Raw genomic sequence first — 14,313 nt, forward strand, 5'->3', positions numbered from 1 at the left:
TCTGTCAAATGAGCTGGAGGAGGAAATAGCAAACCACTTCAGTATCTTTACCAAGAAAACCCCAAATGGAGTTATGAGAAGTAGGACATGATTGGAAAAAGACTGAACAAAGGAAATGAACAGGGGGAGGAAGAGAGTTATCTAGATTTCATTTGGAAAACTACATTATGCCTTAGAGAATTGTAGAATTTAGAACTAGAATAGGAAAGAAGCAAGCATTTATTGAATGCCAACTATATACAAAGCATTGTGTTTAGAAATATCTCATTTGAATCTCACAATAACCCTTATATGTAAGTGCTATGATTATACCCATTTTATTTTGTTTTATTTTATCCCCATTTTTCAGTACAGGAAACAGATAAAGGTTAAGAGACTTGTCTAGGATTTCACAGCTACTAAATGTTTGAGGTTGGATTTGAACTTGAGGCTCCCTTTGTAGGTCCAATTCTATCCAAATACTTCACATTTCACTTTGCACCAAAGCAAGTGTTTTGGTATTTAGTTAATGCTGAAATATATTTGTAAAAAAAAAAATACTTTGCGCACAGTTTCTGATTTCCCATTCCATTTTAGTGATATCTCCTTCACTTGAATATTCATGCCTCCTTATAGCTCTCTTGGCAAAGGGTCACATTTTAAGTGAGTCACACACAGGTCTCAGTTCTGGAAGCTCAATGGGATTAATCTAGCACTACCCAGTCCCCATAAGCACTAGTAGCAAAAAGCACTCTGTAGCTCCAACATTTAGTATAGGACAGCTGGTGTCCTATGTACACACAATACGTGCCCACAAAATGTTGAAAAAAATAAATGATTGGATTGATTGTGAGGGGCAGGAAGCAGGAACCTTCTCCTTTCCCCTTAAAATGATTCGGGTCAGGATCTAGTTATACAGTTGGTCTCACTTTAAGAAATCTCACTACAGAAAGGTAAGGGTTCACCACATAAGTCATCAGCTTTTCTATATATCTCCAACATAGCTCAGCAGCAAAAACTAGAAAGAGAAATCCCATTCAAAATCACCTTAGACAAAATAAAATACCTAGGAATCTACCTCCCGAGACAAACACTGGAACTATATGAACATAACTACAAAACACTCACCACACAACTAAAACTAGACTTGAGCAATTGGAAAAACATTAACTGCTCATGGGTAGGACGAGCCAATATAATAAAAATTACCATCCTACCCAAACTTATTTATCTATTTAGTGCCATACCCATGGAACTCCCAAAAAATTTCTTTACTGATTTAAAAAAAACCATAATAAAGTTCATTTGGAATAACAAAAGATCAAGGATATCCAGGGAAATAATGAAAAAAAAAACACATATGATGGGGGCCTTGCAGTCCCTGACCTCAAACTATATTACAAAGCAGCGGTCATCAAAACAATTTGGTACTGGCTAAGAGACAGAAAGGAGGATCAGTGGAATAGACTGGGGGCAAGCGACCTCAGCCAGACAGTATACGATAAACCCAAAGATCCCAGCTTTTGGGACAAAAACCCACTATTCGATAAAAACTGCTGGAAAATTGGAAGACAGTGTGGGAGAGATTAGGAATTGATCAACACCTGACACCCTACACCAAGATAAATTCAAAATGGGTGAAAGACTTAAACATAAAGAAGGAAACCATAAGTAAATTGGGTAAACACAGAATAGTATACACGTCAGACCTTTGGGAGGGGAAAGATTTTAAAACCAAGCAAGACATAGAAAGAATCACAAAATGTAAAATAAATAATTTCGACTACATCAAATTAAAAAGCTTTTGTACAAACAAAACCAATGTAACTAAAATCAGAAGGGAAACAACAAATTGGGAAAAAATCTTCATAAAAACCTCTGACAAAGGTTTAATTACACAAATTTATAAAGAGCTAAATCAATTGTACAAAAAATCAAGCCATTCTCCAATTGATAAATGGGCAAGGGACATGGATAGGCAGTTTTCAGATAAAGAAATCAAAACTATTAATAAGCACATGAAGAAGTGCTCCACATCTCTTATAATCAGAGAGATGCAAATCAAAACAACTCTGAGGTATCACCTCACACCTAGCAGATTGGCTAACATGATAGCAAAGGAAAGTAATGAATGCTGGAGGGGATGTGGCAAAGTAGGGACATTAATTCATTGCTGGTAGAGTTGTGAACTGATCCAGCCATTCTGGAGGGCAATTTGGAACTATGCACAAAGGGCGATAAAAGAATGTCTACCCTTTGATCCAGCCATAGCACTGCTGGGTCTGTACCCCAAAGAGATAATGGACAAAAAGACATGTACAAGAATATTCATAGCTGCGCTCTTTGTGGTGGCCAAAAATTGGAAAACGAGGAGATGCCCATCAATTGGGGAATGGCTGAACAAATTGTGGTATATGTTGGTGATGGAATATTATTGTGCAAAAAGGAATAATAAAGTGGAGGAATTCCATGGAGATTGGAACGACCTCCAGGAAGTGATGCAGAGCGAGAGGAGCAGAACCAGGAGAACATTGTACACAGAGACTAATACACTGTGGTATAATCAAACGTAATGGACTTCTCCATTAGTGGCAGTGTAATGTCCCTGAACAAGCTGCAGGGATCTAGGAGAAAAAACACAATCCAAAAGCAGAGGACAAACTGTGGGAGTAGAAACACCGAGGAAAAGTAACTGCCTGACTACAGCGGTTGAGGGGACATGACAGAGGAGAGACTCTAAATGAATACTCTAATGCAAATATGAACAACATGGCAATGGGTTCGAATCAAGAACACATGTGATACCCAGTGGAATCATGTGTCGGCTACAGGGGGGTGGGAGGGAGGAAAAGAAAATGATCTTTGTCTTTAATGAATAATGCATGGAAATGATCGAATAAAATACTATAAAATTAAAAAAATAAAATTGAAAAATTGCTTTCTGCTCCTGTAAAAAAAAAAGAAGAAAGGTAAGGGTTCAGAAAAATCTAAGAAGGCTTGTATGAATTGATGTAATTTGAAATAAGAACTAGGAGAAAAATTTGTACAATGACCTCACACTGTGAAGGAAAACAAATTTCAAAGACTCAAGACTTCTAATCAAAGGCAAGAACCATTGGTATCAAGAGAATACTGATAATGAATCACATTTGGAAATGAAAATGATGTTAAAACAAAATTTTAAAAATCAATAAGATTCTAATAGTTTGCAGATTGGATAAAATACTTACATTAAACTCATAAGCTGTTACGGAAATCCCCACAGCTGCTCCCGACCCAGCCAGGCCAATGAAATGCCCACTTCCTATGTTACTGGCAAAGAGAGAAGCTCCTACCTGTGGGGAGATGGGTACATCATTATGGAGATGCTGAGCCTTGGTACCTTTAGAGCTTACATAACTCAGCCTGGGCTTTCCTAGCAAACTAGAGGACTGAGTAACCTAATGGATCAGTGGATTTCACTGTAGTCCCTGGTTTCATTTTTAGGGGTAAAAGAGGGGAATTTATAATCCTTATTATGAGGAGGCTTGGCCCCCAGGACAGGGTACTCATCAAACACTTCTTGGAAAATCACCACCAAGAAAGAGAGACTAAAGAGGTTAAAAAGGATGGCTTCTAGAAGTTGTCATGCTATTTATTACCCAAGCAGTCATGGTTGTCTGGGTTAAAATGGGGCAAAGTCCCCTTGCTCTCCACTGATGAATAAAGGAGGTATGGGAGCCACTCTAACTCTGACCCTGGAATCTCTAACAATAACATATTGGGCCAGTGTGGAAAAAACACAATCCGACTCCAGAATCCCTTTGAGTATGTCTTGAGTTCACCCCTCTCGCCCTCATGCCAAGTCACTGCTACGTGGAACTACTCAGGATTTACCTGGTCCAGTGTAATACCTGCCTTTGAAGTTGGAATCAGAAGAGCAACAAATTCTCTCATTATCACTCATCCCCAACACATACTTGCTCTGGCTAGAGATGGAGACACAATGCTCACATCTTGGCTCCATCCAGAGTGTAGGGGGTCTTTACTGCTCACCAGAGAGGCTCAGCTGGACCCAGGCTTTACTTACCGGCCACCATGCCATGTCCCCTCCAGCCAGAAAATAGCCTTTAACAGTGTCTCTCTTGGTCCTCCACATAGACTGCAACATAGGGAGAGAGAGTCCATTCTAGGTAAGGAAACTACTTTTACTTGAGAGTAGTTGTCAACGTGGCTGTGGTCTAGAACATGGGATTCAGGAGATACCAGTGTCTAGACTAGTTCCAGGGAATAGGTTTACCTCTCTGATGCCAGTTTGAAAGTCTGCTGTAACCAACCAAAAATACCTCTACAATCCATTCCCTAAAGTTGTAAGTAGTATTTTAGACCTATTGGAGCCTCTCATATAGCTATGGGAAATATGAATATTCCAGTAGACCAAGGTAAGGGCAAAGGAGGTAGTAGTAGAGAATTTCTATCTAATGCTATTCATTAGATCCCACCCAGAGAATTGTTTAGGGGCCAGGGGAAGGGTCTACTCACCCTGCTAGGCAACAGAGAGTCTGCAAAAGCAAGTGCCCCAATATTTCTACTAATACCTTTTCCTCCTTCCCTGCTCCTGGCTGCCACTCAGTGAGGGATCCAGAACTTCTGTTCCAATCAAGCTCACTTTTCTCTCTTCTCAAAGGCGGTGTGTAGAATCCCTCCAAACTCCCTAACAGATGGCTGCTCATACCACTTGAATGGGCATGGAGCCACAAATTACAAATGAAGGGCTTCCATGCCTTACCATCTATCCTGCTACTATGCCCTTCTGAAACCATGAGTACTATCTGACCTGCATCGGAATTCTCTCCTATCTCTGAAAATTAGTGTGAACTTGTAGGCAAGAGGGATTGTCTTGATTTTCTGTTGGTATTCTCCCCAGCCCATAGCACAGAGCTTGGCACATAGTAAACACAATGAATGTTCCTTTCATTTGTTCACTCATCTCTTTCCTTTAATGGACTTGATCCCTTTGACTCCTAACCAGCTAGGCTGGCAGAGTCATAGTGTGTGAAGGAACCACAATCCTTGCCTTACCCAAAGTCCTACAGCTAGGACAAATACAAAATAGAGGACGAGCACCACGATGTCCCAGGTCTCCAGGGTCTTGTCAGGAAAAGCCTCCAGGTCATCGTGGTGGGAGGGCAGGGAGCTACTAGGAATCCTTTCCATGGCCATTGTCGTTTGCCTGTCCTGCAGGGTTGCATCTATCTGTAAAAGATGGGAAGTCAGTAGAAGATGAGTCTTGAGTTGGGTTCAGGAGCTCTAGTCCTTGTCCTCATCAATAGTGGGGGAAGCCCATTAGCCTCTTCTACTTCAGGCAAGGTGGATTCCATTATATATAACTGTAACAGAGGGGCTAGTCAGGGTAGAATGTACACAACAGAACGGGCCACTTACCTTCAGGCCTGATTTGGAGAAGAGTAGTGGATATTTCTCAAAGTTTCTCTAGTGTGTAAGGCACTTTCTACATGTTCTCTCATTTGATTCTCACAACTCATGACCCTCTCATCATCTGAGCCATTCATGTCATACATACTCTTGTGTTTTTCTGTTTCTCTGCTTTGCCTCATCCTGTTTCCTGTGCTTGGAATGCTTTGGCCCCTTGTCTTCTCCCTTAAAACCAAATCCAAGTACCACACCTTCTAGGAAGCCCCCTCAGATTCCAAGGCGCCTTCCCTAGACATAGACATATGATATTTATTTTCCCCCCTCTCAGGCCTCAAAACGCTTTCTAGACTTTCTCTTAGATATGCTGTATTTCTTCCAGAACAATGCTTTGCACAGAATAGGTACTTAATGCTTACTGAAAATGATAGAGAGACAACTCCAAGATGGTGGAGCGGAGGATCAGGAAATCCAAATCTCTCTCAAAATACCTCTAACCATCCTTAAAACTTCAAAAGAAATACTACAGCAGCAGAACCAAAAAAGGTATAGGGTGAAGCAATTTTCCTGCAGAAGACGTCTTGGCACCAAAATTTAGAGAGTATACTTCCTATACAGAATTTCAGCAGTGTTGAAGCAACTGAATTTAGCAATCCAGTAAACAAGACTCCTGCAATTAATCCAAGTGAGTTCCTCCCCAAATCAAACTCTCCTTGCCATTGGAAAGTTGAGAAGCCTTAAAGTACCAAAGAAATTAATTTCTAATAGTGGGATTTCAGGGACCAGGTAGTCAGAGAGCACAGATCATTAGTACTAGAAGGGATCTTTGAGACTATCTAGTCCAATTTCCTCATTTTATGGCTGAAAAAAAAACAAAAACTGAGGAAACTGGAAAGGAAGTAACATGCCTGCCTCAATCACAGAGTAAGCTCATGAGATCAGCTTGCTGGAATGAGGCCATTTGTGTCCATAAGACTATGGAATCTTTGATCTGGAAGAGACCTCAGAGACCATTTGTTCCTGTATTTCTCCATAGGTGTAATCTTCAAACATTCCAGTTGGAAATGGCCCCAGCATAACCATGAGGCCCAGGCTAACTTACTAAGGTTAACCAAACACAGGAAGCTTGAATTTAAACATCCCCCCTTCTCCTGAAGTTAATGGACAGAGTGGGGTCAAACAGTAGGGGACCAATGATTACTTAGCTTCCTAGAACTTCAGGAGAAATAAATGAGAAAGTTGTCTTTTACACATGGATATTGATAGGACTTCTGGGAAGAGCAAACTGACTGCCCCATTGGGCAAGCCAAATTCCTCTCAGTAAAGGGACCTAGAGCTGGAATTTGACCAGTTCCTTAGGAAAAGAATCAAAGGTGCTAGCTCCAAGTGGATAATTGTTCAATTTCCTGTAATATTAACAGATTACAATCTGCAGAGCTTAATTTATTGTTTTGTTGATTGTCTAGATTTAAGAAAGTAATGGAAAAGTGTTAATAAGGAAGATAAAACTTAATGGCATTTTGGAGATGCAGGCATTAAACATTTACCAGCACACCGCTGAATGGAATCATGGCATGTAAGAATTGGATAAGGCTTAGATCTTAGGATGCCAGAGCAAGAAGGAGCCTATACACAGTCTAGTCCCTCATTGTTCCAATTAAGAAACAGACTCCGAGATGGAAAAATTACATGTCCAAGATGATACAATTATTTAGTGACAGCCACTTAAATCCTGCTCTTCTAAGAGTCAGCCCAGTGTCCTTAAGTTCCAAAAAAATGAATTTCTAAATGGCAGATTTTCTGGAATTCTTTGCAGTATACCATAGATGTCTTTCTGCCTGTGAGAGGACCACCCTCTAGACAGATAGGGTGAATTCTTTGGATGTGCTTGATTGATTCCCAATTTGGAAAAAGTGAGGAGAGATAATATTGTAGTAATTTCCATCGTTGTTGTAAACAACACTATACTAATTCCCCTTTTGAGGCTGATGGGATTCTGGAAAGACCCCAGGATAGAATTAAATACTTTGTCCTCCAAGTCATTTTAACTTTAATCTCTCAGTCCCGATTACTCCCATTCTGCCTGGAATAGCCTCACAAAGGGGGCAACAAGGGGGCTGCTTACCTTTCTGAGGACCTGTGAGCTGATCCAATGGACAAGTCAACAGCTCCCCCTCAAAGGCTGGGGAGACCAAGGAGATGGGCGAGGAAAAGCAAAATGTGGAAACAGGCGATCCTCTCCTTCCAGATTTAAGGGACTGAGGAAGTAGGTAACTGACCACTGCTCCTGAGATGTTGTGGGTCAAACTCCAAACTCCAGCGTCCAGCCTGTGTGGGGGATTAACAAAGGCATAATACCATCCTAGTGTCACAAAGGGGCAGGAGTTAACAGGGAGGCCCAGGGGCAATGGCAAGAACCTTGATCTCAGAAGCCAAGAATCCATTCAGGAGGCTTCCATTTCATTTCCTCCATTCCTGTGGCTTACTCAAGTTTCTGAGAAGGAAGGGGACATTGCCCCCTCTATTTCCCAGAAGCCCATTTTCCCAGTGATCTGTGAGGACTCTGACTCCTACAGGCAAGATCCTTTTCTCTTCCTAGAAGGCTGAGACAGGAGACACTGGCAGAACTAATAGCACATGGCTTCTGTTTACCCATTTCCCTTCTCTCCCCCCTCCCATCCTCCATGTGCTGGGGACAGGCAGAGATAGGACCAGGAGTGTGGGGGAGGGAAGAGAGAAACAGATGTGGGGGAGAAAGAGATGTCTGCATTTGAATGGAGTTAAGCAAGTTTTTAAGGGAAAGGTTCTATGGTACCTAGAGGGGTAGCTATGAGTTAGTGGAAAATACAATGGTCTTGAGTCCAAGTTCCATTCCTGCTATTAACAACCTGAGTGACTTTGGTAAATCACTTAACCTCTCTGTGCTTCAGTTTCATATTTAAAATGAAGGGTTTGGATTTTATCATTTCTAAGGTTCTTTTCACATGGAAGAAACTTCCAAGTTCCTTTTATTCTGGTCACAGGACCATTTCTTTCCTATACTAGTAATTCATAAAAAAAAAAATTCCAACTTAGTCCTGGCATTCTAGGCTTTGCATAATTGCTCTCCTTCCTATTCTCTCCTCTCCACCACTGAAGAGAAAGAAAGAAAAACAAAATCTTTTCTATGAATACACACAGTCAATTAAAACATATTCACACATTGGCCATATTTAGAAATGTATATCACTGCATATCTCTTCTCTGTCATGAGGTAGGCACCATTCTAATTTGTCCATCCTCTGGAATTGAGTTGATCAGAGATCTTATATCTTTCAAAATGGTTCATTTTTAGAATATTGTTGTGATAGTATAGGTTGTCCTGGATCTGCTCACCACTCAGCATCAGCTCAAAATGATGTTCAAGCAAGGTCTACTTCCCTGACCCCTCCCTTATTTGTAAAGGCTTCTAATTATTCTCCATGATTTTGTGATATGTACCCTTTATTCCTCCCTCTTTCTTCCCTGGTTTATCTTCCTCTCTTACCTTTCTCTTTGTAAGATAATCAACAAAAACTATTCCCAGGCCTTCTATCTTATTTGATTCCCACTATGATTTCTGATAATACTAACCTGAACCTAATGAGTTGCTTATATCATTCCCATCTCCCCCCCCTTTACACCACTAGAATGCAAATATCTCATTCTTCTAAAGTCTTTTCTGATTGCTCATTCATATTTACCTTTATATATTGTTCTTTACTACTGTATTTGCATTTTAAAGTTTCTATAGCTGTGAATTTTAAAACTACTCTACCCTACTCAGACCTTACTTTAGAAGATTTGATTTAGCTATCTCCTGATTGTAACAATGAAGACACTCTCTTTAACAGAATCAGGAATGTCTTGTAGTACTTTACATTACTCCACCCTACTTAGACATACTTTAGGGGAAGATAAAGTTGTAATCTCCTAATTGAACAATGAAGGTACTTAGTTCTCACCTTATAGTGAAGCTAAAACTTTAAGCTAAGTCTATTTTTAGACCTTAATACAAAAAGGTGTTAAGTAACTATAAAGGTTAAATTAATCACAACAGTCAAGTAACTAACAAAAGGTGAACTTAACAAAGAAGTGTGAAGTAGCTTAAAAGATATAAACTAATCAAAGAAGGTGAGAACTAAAAGTATGGGCAGTCCTGGAGAAAGCCTTTGATGTGATTGGTAGATGTGAAAATTTAGAGGTGGAGACACAAGGGTGAAAGTTCTATATATTTGGGATTTTTTTTGTCTCTCAAAAACTCTTTCCCTGGAAAGTTGGATCTGGTTGATCACTTCCTGTGAGCAGCCTGGGTGCCAGTTCTATCTTGTTACTCAGCCTGGAGGAGCTCACTCAGACAGCTTCCTTGAGATGGTCTCATGGTGAGTGATAAGACTGACTTCCTTTTCCCTTGGGCTCAGGGAGGCCCCTTTGGCCAAGGCCTTTAACTCCTGCCTGGCTCAACCTGAGCCGGAGCAGTTTAAATTAACTCTTTTTCCTCTCCCTCTCTCTTCTCCTTAAACTCCTTCCCTCTATATTAATTAACTTACCATAAATTTCCAGACTGACTTGGGAATTTTATTTGGCAACCATTTAAATCTAGATTTAAAGTCACAACTCTAAATTCATCTTTACAGTCTGGCTAATTCATAAAAATTGTGAACAGGACCCTCAAATTTCTGTGAAATCTCTTTCCTTTCTTTCTTTATTACTTACTTGTCAGCCTTTTAAACAGTTTAAAACACAGCTGTGAGAGCTGGTGAGTATAATATTTTTATTTCTCTCATTTCTCCTTAATCTGAATTGAATATATATATATATATATATATATATATATATATATATATATATATGAATACTACATTCTTCGACATTTATATGGTGGTTGAAGAATTAGGGACATTGATGAATTCAGGATACCTCCAATTGTTTATGTTATTAGGTAATGTCATTTTTGTATTCCTCAGTACTGTGTTAAAGGATGCTAAAATACAAAAAATTATGCAAAAATCTGATAAAATGCAGGAAAACATAAAAAAAAGCAAGAGAACATGCAAGCCCAATTAGACAATTTAAAATGCTTCTTACTTGATCAATTGGCAAACACACCCCACCAAAAACAGGTCTGAACCTGACAGACCTGTTTCTGAACCTCTAAATGAGGAAATTTCCTTCCCTGAAATAGAGATGGAAAACACTTTCCCTATAACTCAGCTAACAGACTGGTTCTCTCGTGGTCTGCAAATCTTGGCTGAACTTAATCCCCAAGACCCTTCTCCTGAAACCCAAACTTTTGAAGTCCCAGATTCTCCTGTTCCTTCTCCTACCCAAAACCCAATCCCAGCTCCAAGAAAATGTCCTCCTACCCCAAAACCAATTCCAGCCCCAAGGAAATCTCATCCTTCTAAAGAAACTTATCTTTGAATTTGGTACTTGTGGGTCAGTTTGACAATTATAGGCCTGTTTCCTCTAAGAAAAGTACCTGAAATAGGACAAAATGGGGGCACAATATACTGTTTACTCCTCAAGAAATAAATGAATTTACATGAAATATTCCCACATATGAACAAGATCCCTTTCTGGTAACAAAAAAAAATGACAGATATATATTTTTTTCAATATAATCCATCTTACAAAGATGTTGAGAACTTGCTACAGGCTTTTTTAACTGAATGTGAGAAAAATAAAATAATTGCTCATGTCAACAAAACCCGGGGGTGCAATGCAGCACATTGGCCATCTCAGGATCCCAAATGGGACTATAACAACTCTGAGGATTACTTAGAATTATACCGTTGTAGAGAGGCCATCTTAATAGCAACAGAGAGTGTACAATAGCAACAGAGAGACAGTACAGATAAGTGGACAGCATTTGAAAGAATTAAACAAAATGAGGAAGATATACCCTCTAGATTCATGGACAGAATACTTGAGTTTGGGAGTAGATACCTGGATTTGGACCTATCTAAAGAAAATTGCATAAGACAAGTTATAAGGCTCTTTGTCAATAACTCTTGCAAAGTGATTAGGGATTATTTTAGAACACATTGCCCAAGATGGCCACAGATGGACCTTGAAGAATTGTGGAAAACAGCTCTATATGTTTCAAAGGGAAACAAAGAAAAGAAGGAAGAAAATAATAATCTTATGGAGGAAATGAAGAAAGAATTGAGATATTTAAAAGATATGATTATTAAAATGAACAGTGGTCATGATACTCAACCAATAGCACTTGCTCCTCTCCAGGAATCTAACTATTGATCCATTACCTGTCAATTCTGTGAGAAGAAGGGCCACAGAATGGTAGAGTATAGAACTTTACTCAAGGCACTCAGAAGGAATCTGCAATTTAATAACAACTACAGAAGTGATAATTATAGAAATTACTATAATAATGGAAACCACAACTTTAGGAATGATAACTATAGGAATAGATATTGGGAAAATGATAACTCAAACCAAATGACTATACAACAATATAATTTAAATGGTGCTCATCCAAAATATACTTGAGGTGCTAATGCCCCTCAGGGGGGTTCCCTTCAGGGGGGTGCCCAAGGAACTTCCAAAATACAATGAAGGTGTCTGGGGGGGGGGACTGGGGCACAGGAATCAGAGGATACAACCTTTGATTTTCTGGACCCTGATGTCCTACCTGTTGTCCCTATCCACTGCCCCCCCTATACTAATGAATCCCATGTTACCTTAAAGGTGGGTAATACCTATTATGATTGTCTTTTAGACACTGGAGCTTCCAGGTCTGTATTAAAGAGTACACCTGACTTACATTGTTATTCTGCTGGCTCAGAGAGTGTAATAGGAGTGTCAGGAATACCCCAAAGAGTTAAAAAACTTTCCCCTAGAATGGTGTCTGTAGGACCCCTAGAGGTACAACGTTCCTTCCTTTTGATGCCTGACTCCCCTTTAAATTTACTGGGGAGAGACCTTCTATGCAAACTCAGAGCCACAATAACTTGCTCCCCAGATGGTTCCTTATCATTGGAAGTACTGGAGGAATCTTTAAATTTACTCCCTATAATTCTCTCAGAGAGTCAGGAGGGGAAAGCGCATTCGACTTTTGTAATACCTGCAGATATACCGGAGTCTCTTTGGGCCACATCTTCTTCCGATGTAGGCTTACTTAAGTTGGCTGTTCCTGTGCAGATAAAAACTAAATCTAGCCCACCTCCTTCCATTCCTCAGTATCCCCTCTCAAAAGAGGCAATTGAGGGTATTACCCCAGTAATAAACTCATTAATTGACCAGGGAATAATAATCCATTTTAAATCTGAATACAACATGCCCATCCTGCCCATTAAAAAAACAAAAAGGGGACCCGATGGCAAGCACCTCTATAGATTCATACAGGATCTGAGGGCTGTGAACAACTATGTTATAAAGAGATACTCCATAGTTTCTAACATACATATGATTATTTCTTCTATTCCTAGCAAAGCTACATACTTTACAGTAGTAGACTTGTGCTCAACCTTCTTTTCCATACCCATACATGAGAACTCCAGGCATATCTTTGCTTTCACCTTGAAGGGCTCTCAGAACACATGGAGTTGCCTGCCACAAGGGTTTGTGGAAAGCCTGAGTTTATTTGCACAAATTTTGAGCCAAGACACAGATAATATAACATTTAAAAATAGCAAATTAATCAAATATATAGATGATCTACTCATGGCTTCAACAGATGCAGAAGCATGTCAGGAAAATAGTAAACATATTCTTTTGGAATTGCTCAAAAGAGGACATAAGATTTTGAAGGATAAAGTTCAGGGTGTCTCATTAAAGTAGAATATTTGGGATTCATCCTGACTGTGGGTGCCCGCTTGATTTCTCCCAAATGAATTGAAAATATTCAAAATTTAAGTGCTCCTACCACTAAGAAACAGTTGAGAGCAATTTTAGGAGCAACAGGGTTTTGTAGACAGTGAATTCCTTGCTATGGGGAAATTACTAAATCCCTTATAGCACTAACAAGGGACTCAGTCCCTGAACCCCTCAAATTAGAGCCTGAACACTTGTCAGCTCTATCAGATCTAAAACAGACTATCCTGTCTGCCCCTGCTCTAGGCATCCCAGATTACAACAAGCCATTTACTTTGTATGTACATGAACAAAGAGGGGTACCTTCAGGTGTTTTAAGTCAGATTTTGGGGCCTTCTGAGCACCCAATTGCTTATTATTCTGCCCAACTGGACCTAGTAGCATCAGGAGCACCGCCACATCTTAGAGGAGTAGCTGCTACAGCCTTACTAGTGACAAAAACTGTTGATCTAGTATTAGGATGCCCATTAACAATTATGTGCCCACATGAAGTAGAAGCATTGTTGTTAAGGCATAGAACACAGGCATTCTTGGATCAGAGAATTACAAGATATGAAATAACCTTGTTAAATAGTGAAAACATTACCTTGAAATGCTGTACAACCCTTAACCCTGCCACCTTGCTTCCAGATTTACCAACTTCAGGAGAACCATTACACAGTGGTGAAACACTAGTATCCATGGCAGAAAAGCCTCAAGATAATCTCTTGGACACTCCCTTAGACAATCCAGATCTGGTCTTATTTACTGATGGTTCCTCTTTTATGAGAGATGGCATACGTTACACTGAAGCTGCTGTAGTCACAGAATTTGCCACTGAGTGGTCAGCTTCACTGCCCTCTAATATTAGTGCTCAAGGGGCAGAACTCATATCTCTGAAACATGCCTGTATAATTGCCAAGGATAAAAAGGCAACAATTTATATGGATTCTAGATATGCTTTTGGCATTTGTCACTCAATTGGGATGCTATGGCTCCAGAGAGGTTTTTTAAGCTCAGCTGGAAAATCTATAGCTAATGCAGAAATTATTAATGAAGTTCTTTCTGCTCTCCAGCTGCCTGAAGCCC

The 14,313-nt window shown here is 39.8% G+C and overlaps 1 protein-coding gene across 2 annotated transcripts in view; it reads right to left on the bottom strand.

The window, feature by feature from the left end:
- The window catches only part of SLC5A11 (solute carrier family 5 member 11), a 75,288-nt gene that overhangs the window by 49,994 nt on the left and 10,981 nt on the right, over positions 1 to 14,313 (bottom strand). The window contains exons 1-5 of one of the 2 annotated variants that reach the window (XM_001368677.4): positions 7,810 to 8,015; positions 7,517 to 7,719; positions 5,041 to 5,214; positions 4,049 to 4,120; positions 3,210 to 3,314 (exon numbers count right to left, since the gene is read on the bottom strand). In XM_001368677.4, coding sequence (XP_001368714.2) covers positions 3,210 to 3,314; positions 4,049 to 4,120; positions 5,041 to 5,181 — 318 coding nt within the window. In that variant the 5' untranslated portion in view covers positions 5,182 to 5,214; positions 7,517 to 7,719; positions 7,810 to 8,015. Of the gene's footprint in view, positions 1 to 3,209; positions 3,315 to 4,048; positions 4,121 to 5,040; positions 5,215 to 7,516; positions 7,720 to 7,809; positions 8,016 to 14,313 lie in introns of those variants that run through there. The other variant, XM_007499035.2, reaches the window with a different exon arrangement.

This window comes from Monodelphis domestica, chromosome 7 (genome assembly GCF_027887165.1).
Source record: "Monodelphis domestica isolate mMonDom1 chromosome 7, mMonDom1.pri, whole genome shotgun sequence".
Classification (NCBI taxonomy): domain Eukaryota; kingdom Metazoa; phylum Chordata; class Mammalia; order Didelphimorphia; family Didelphidae; genus Monodelphis; species Monodelphis domestica.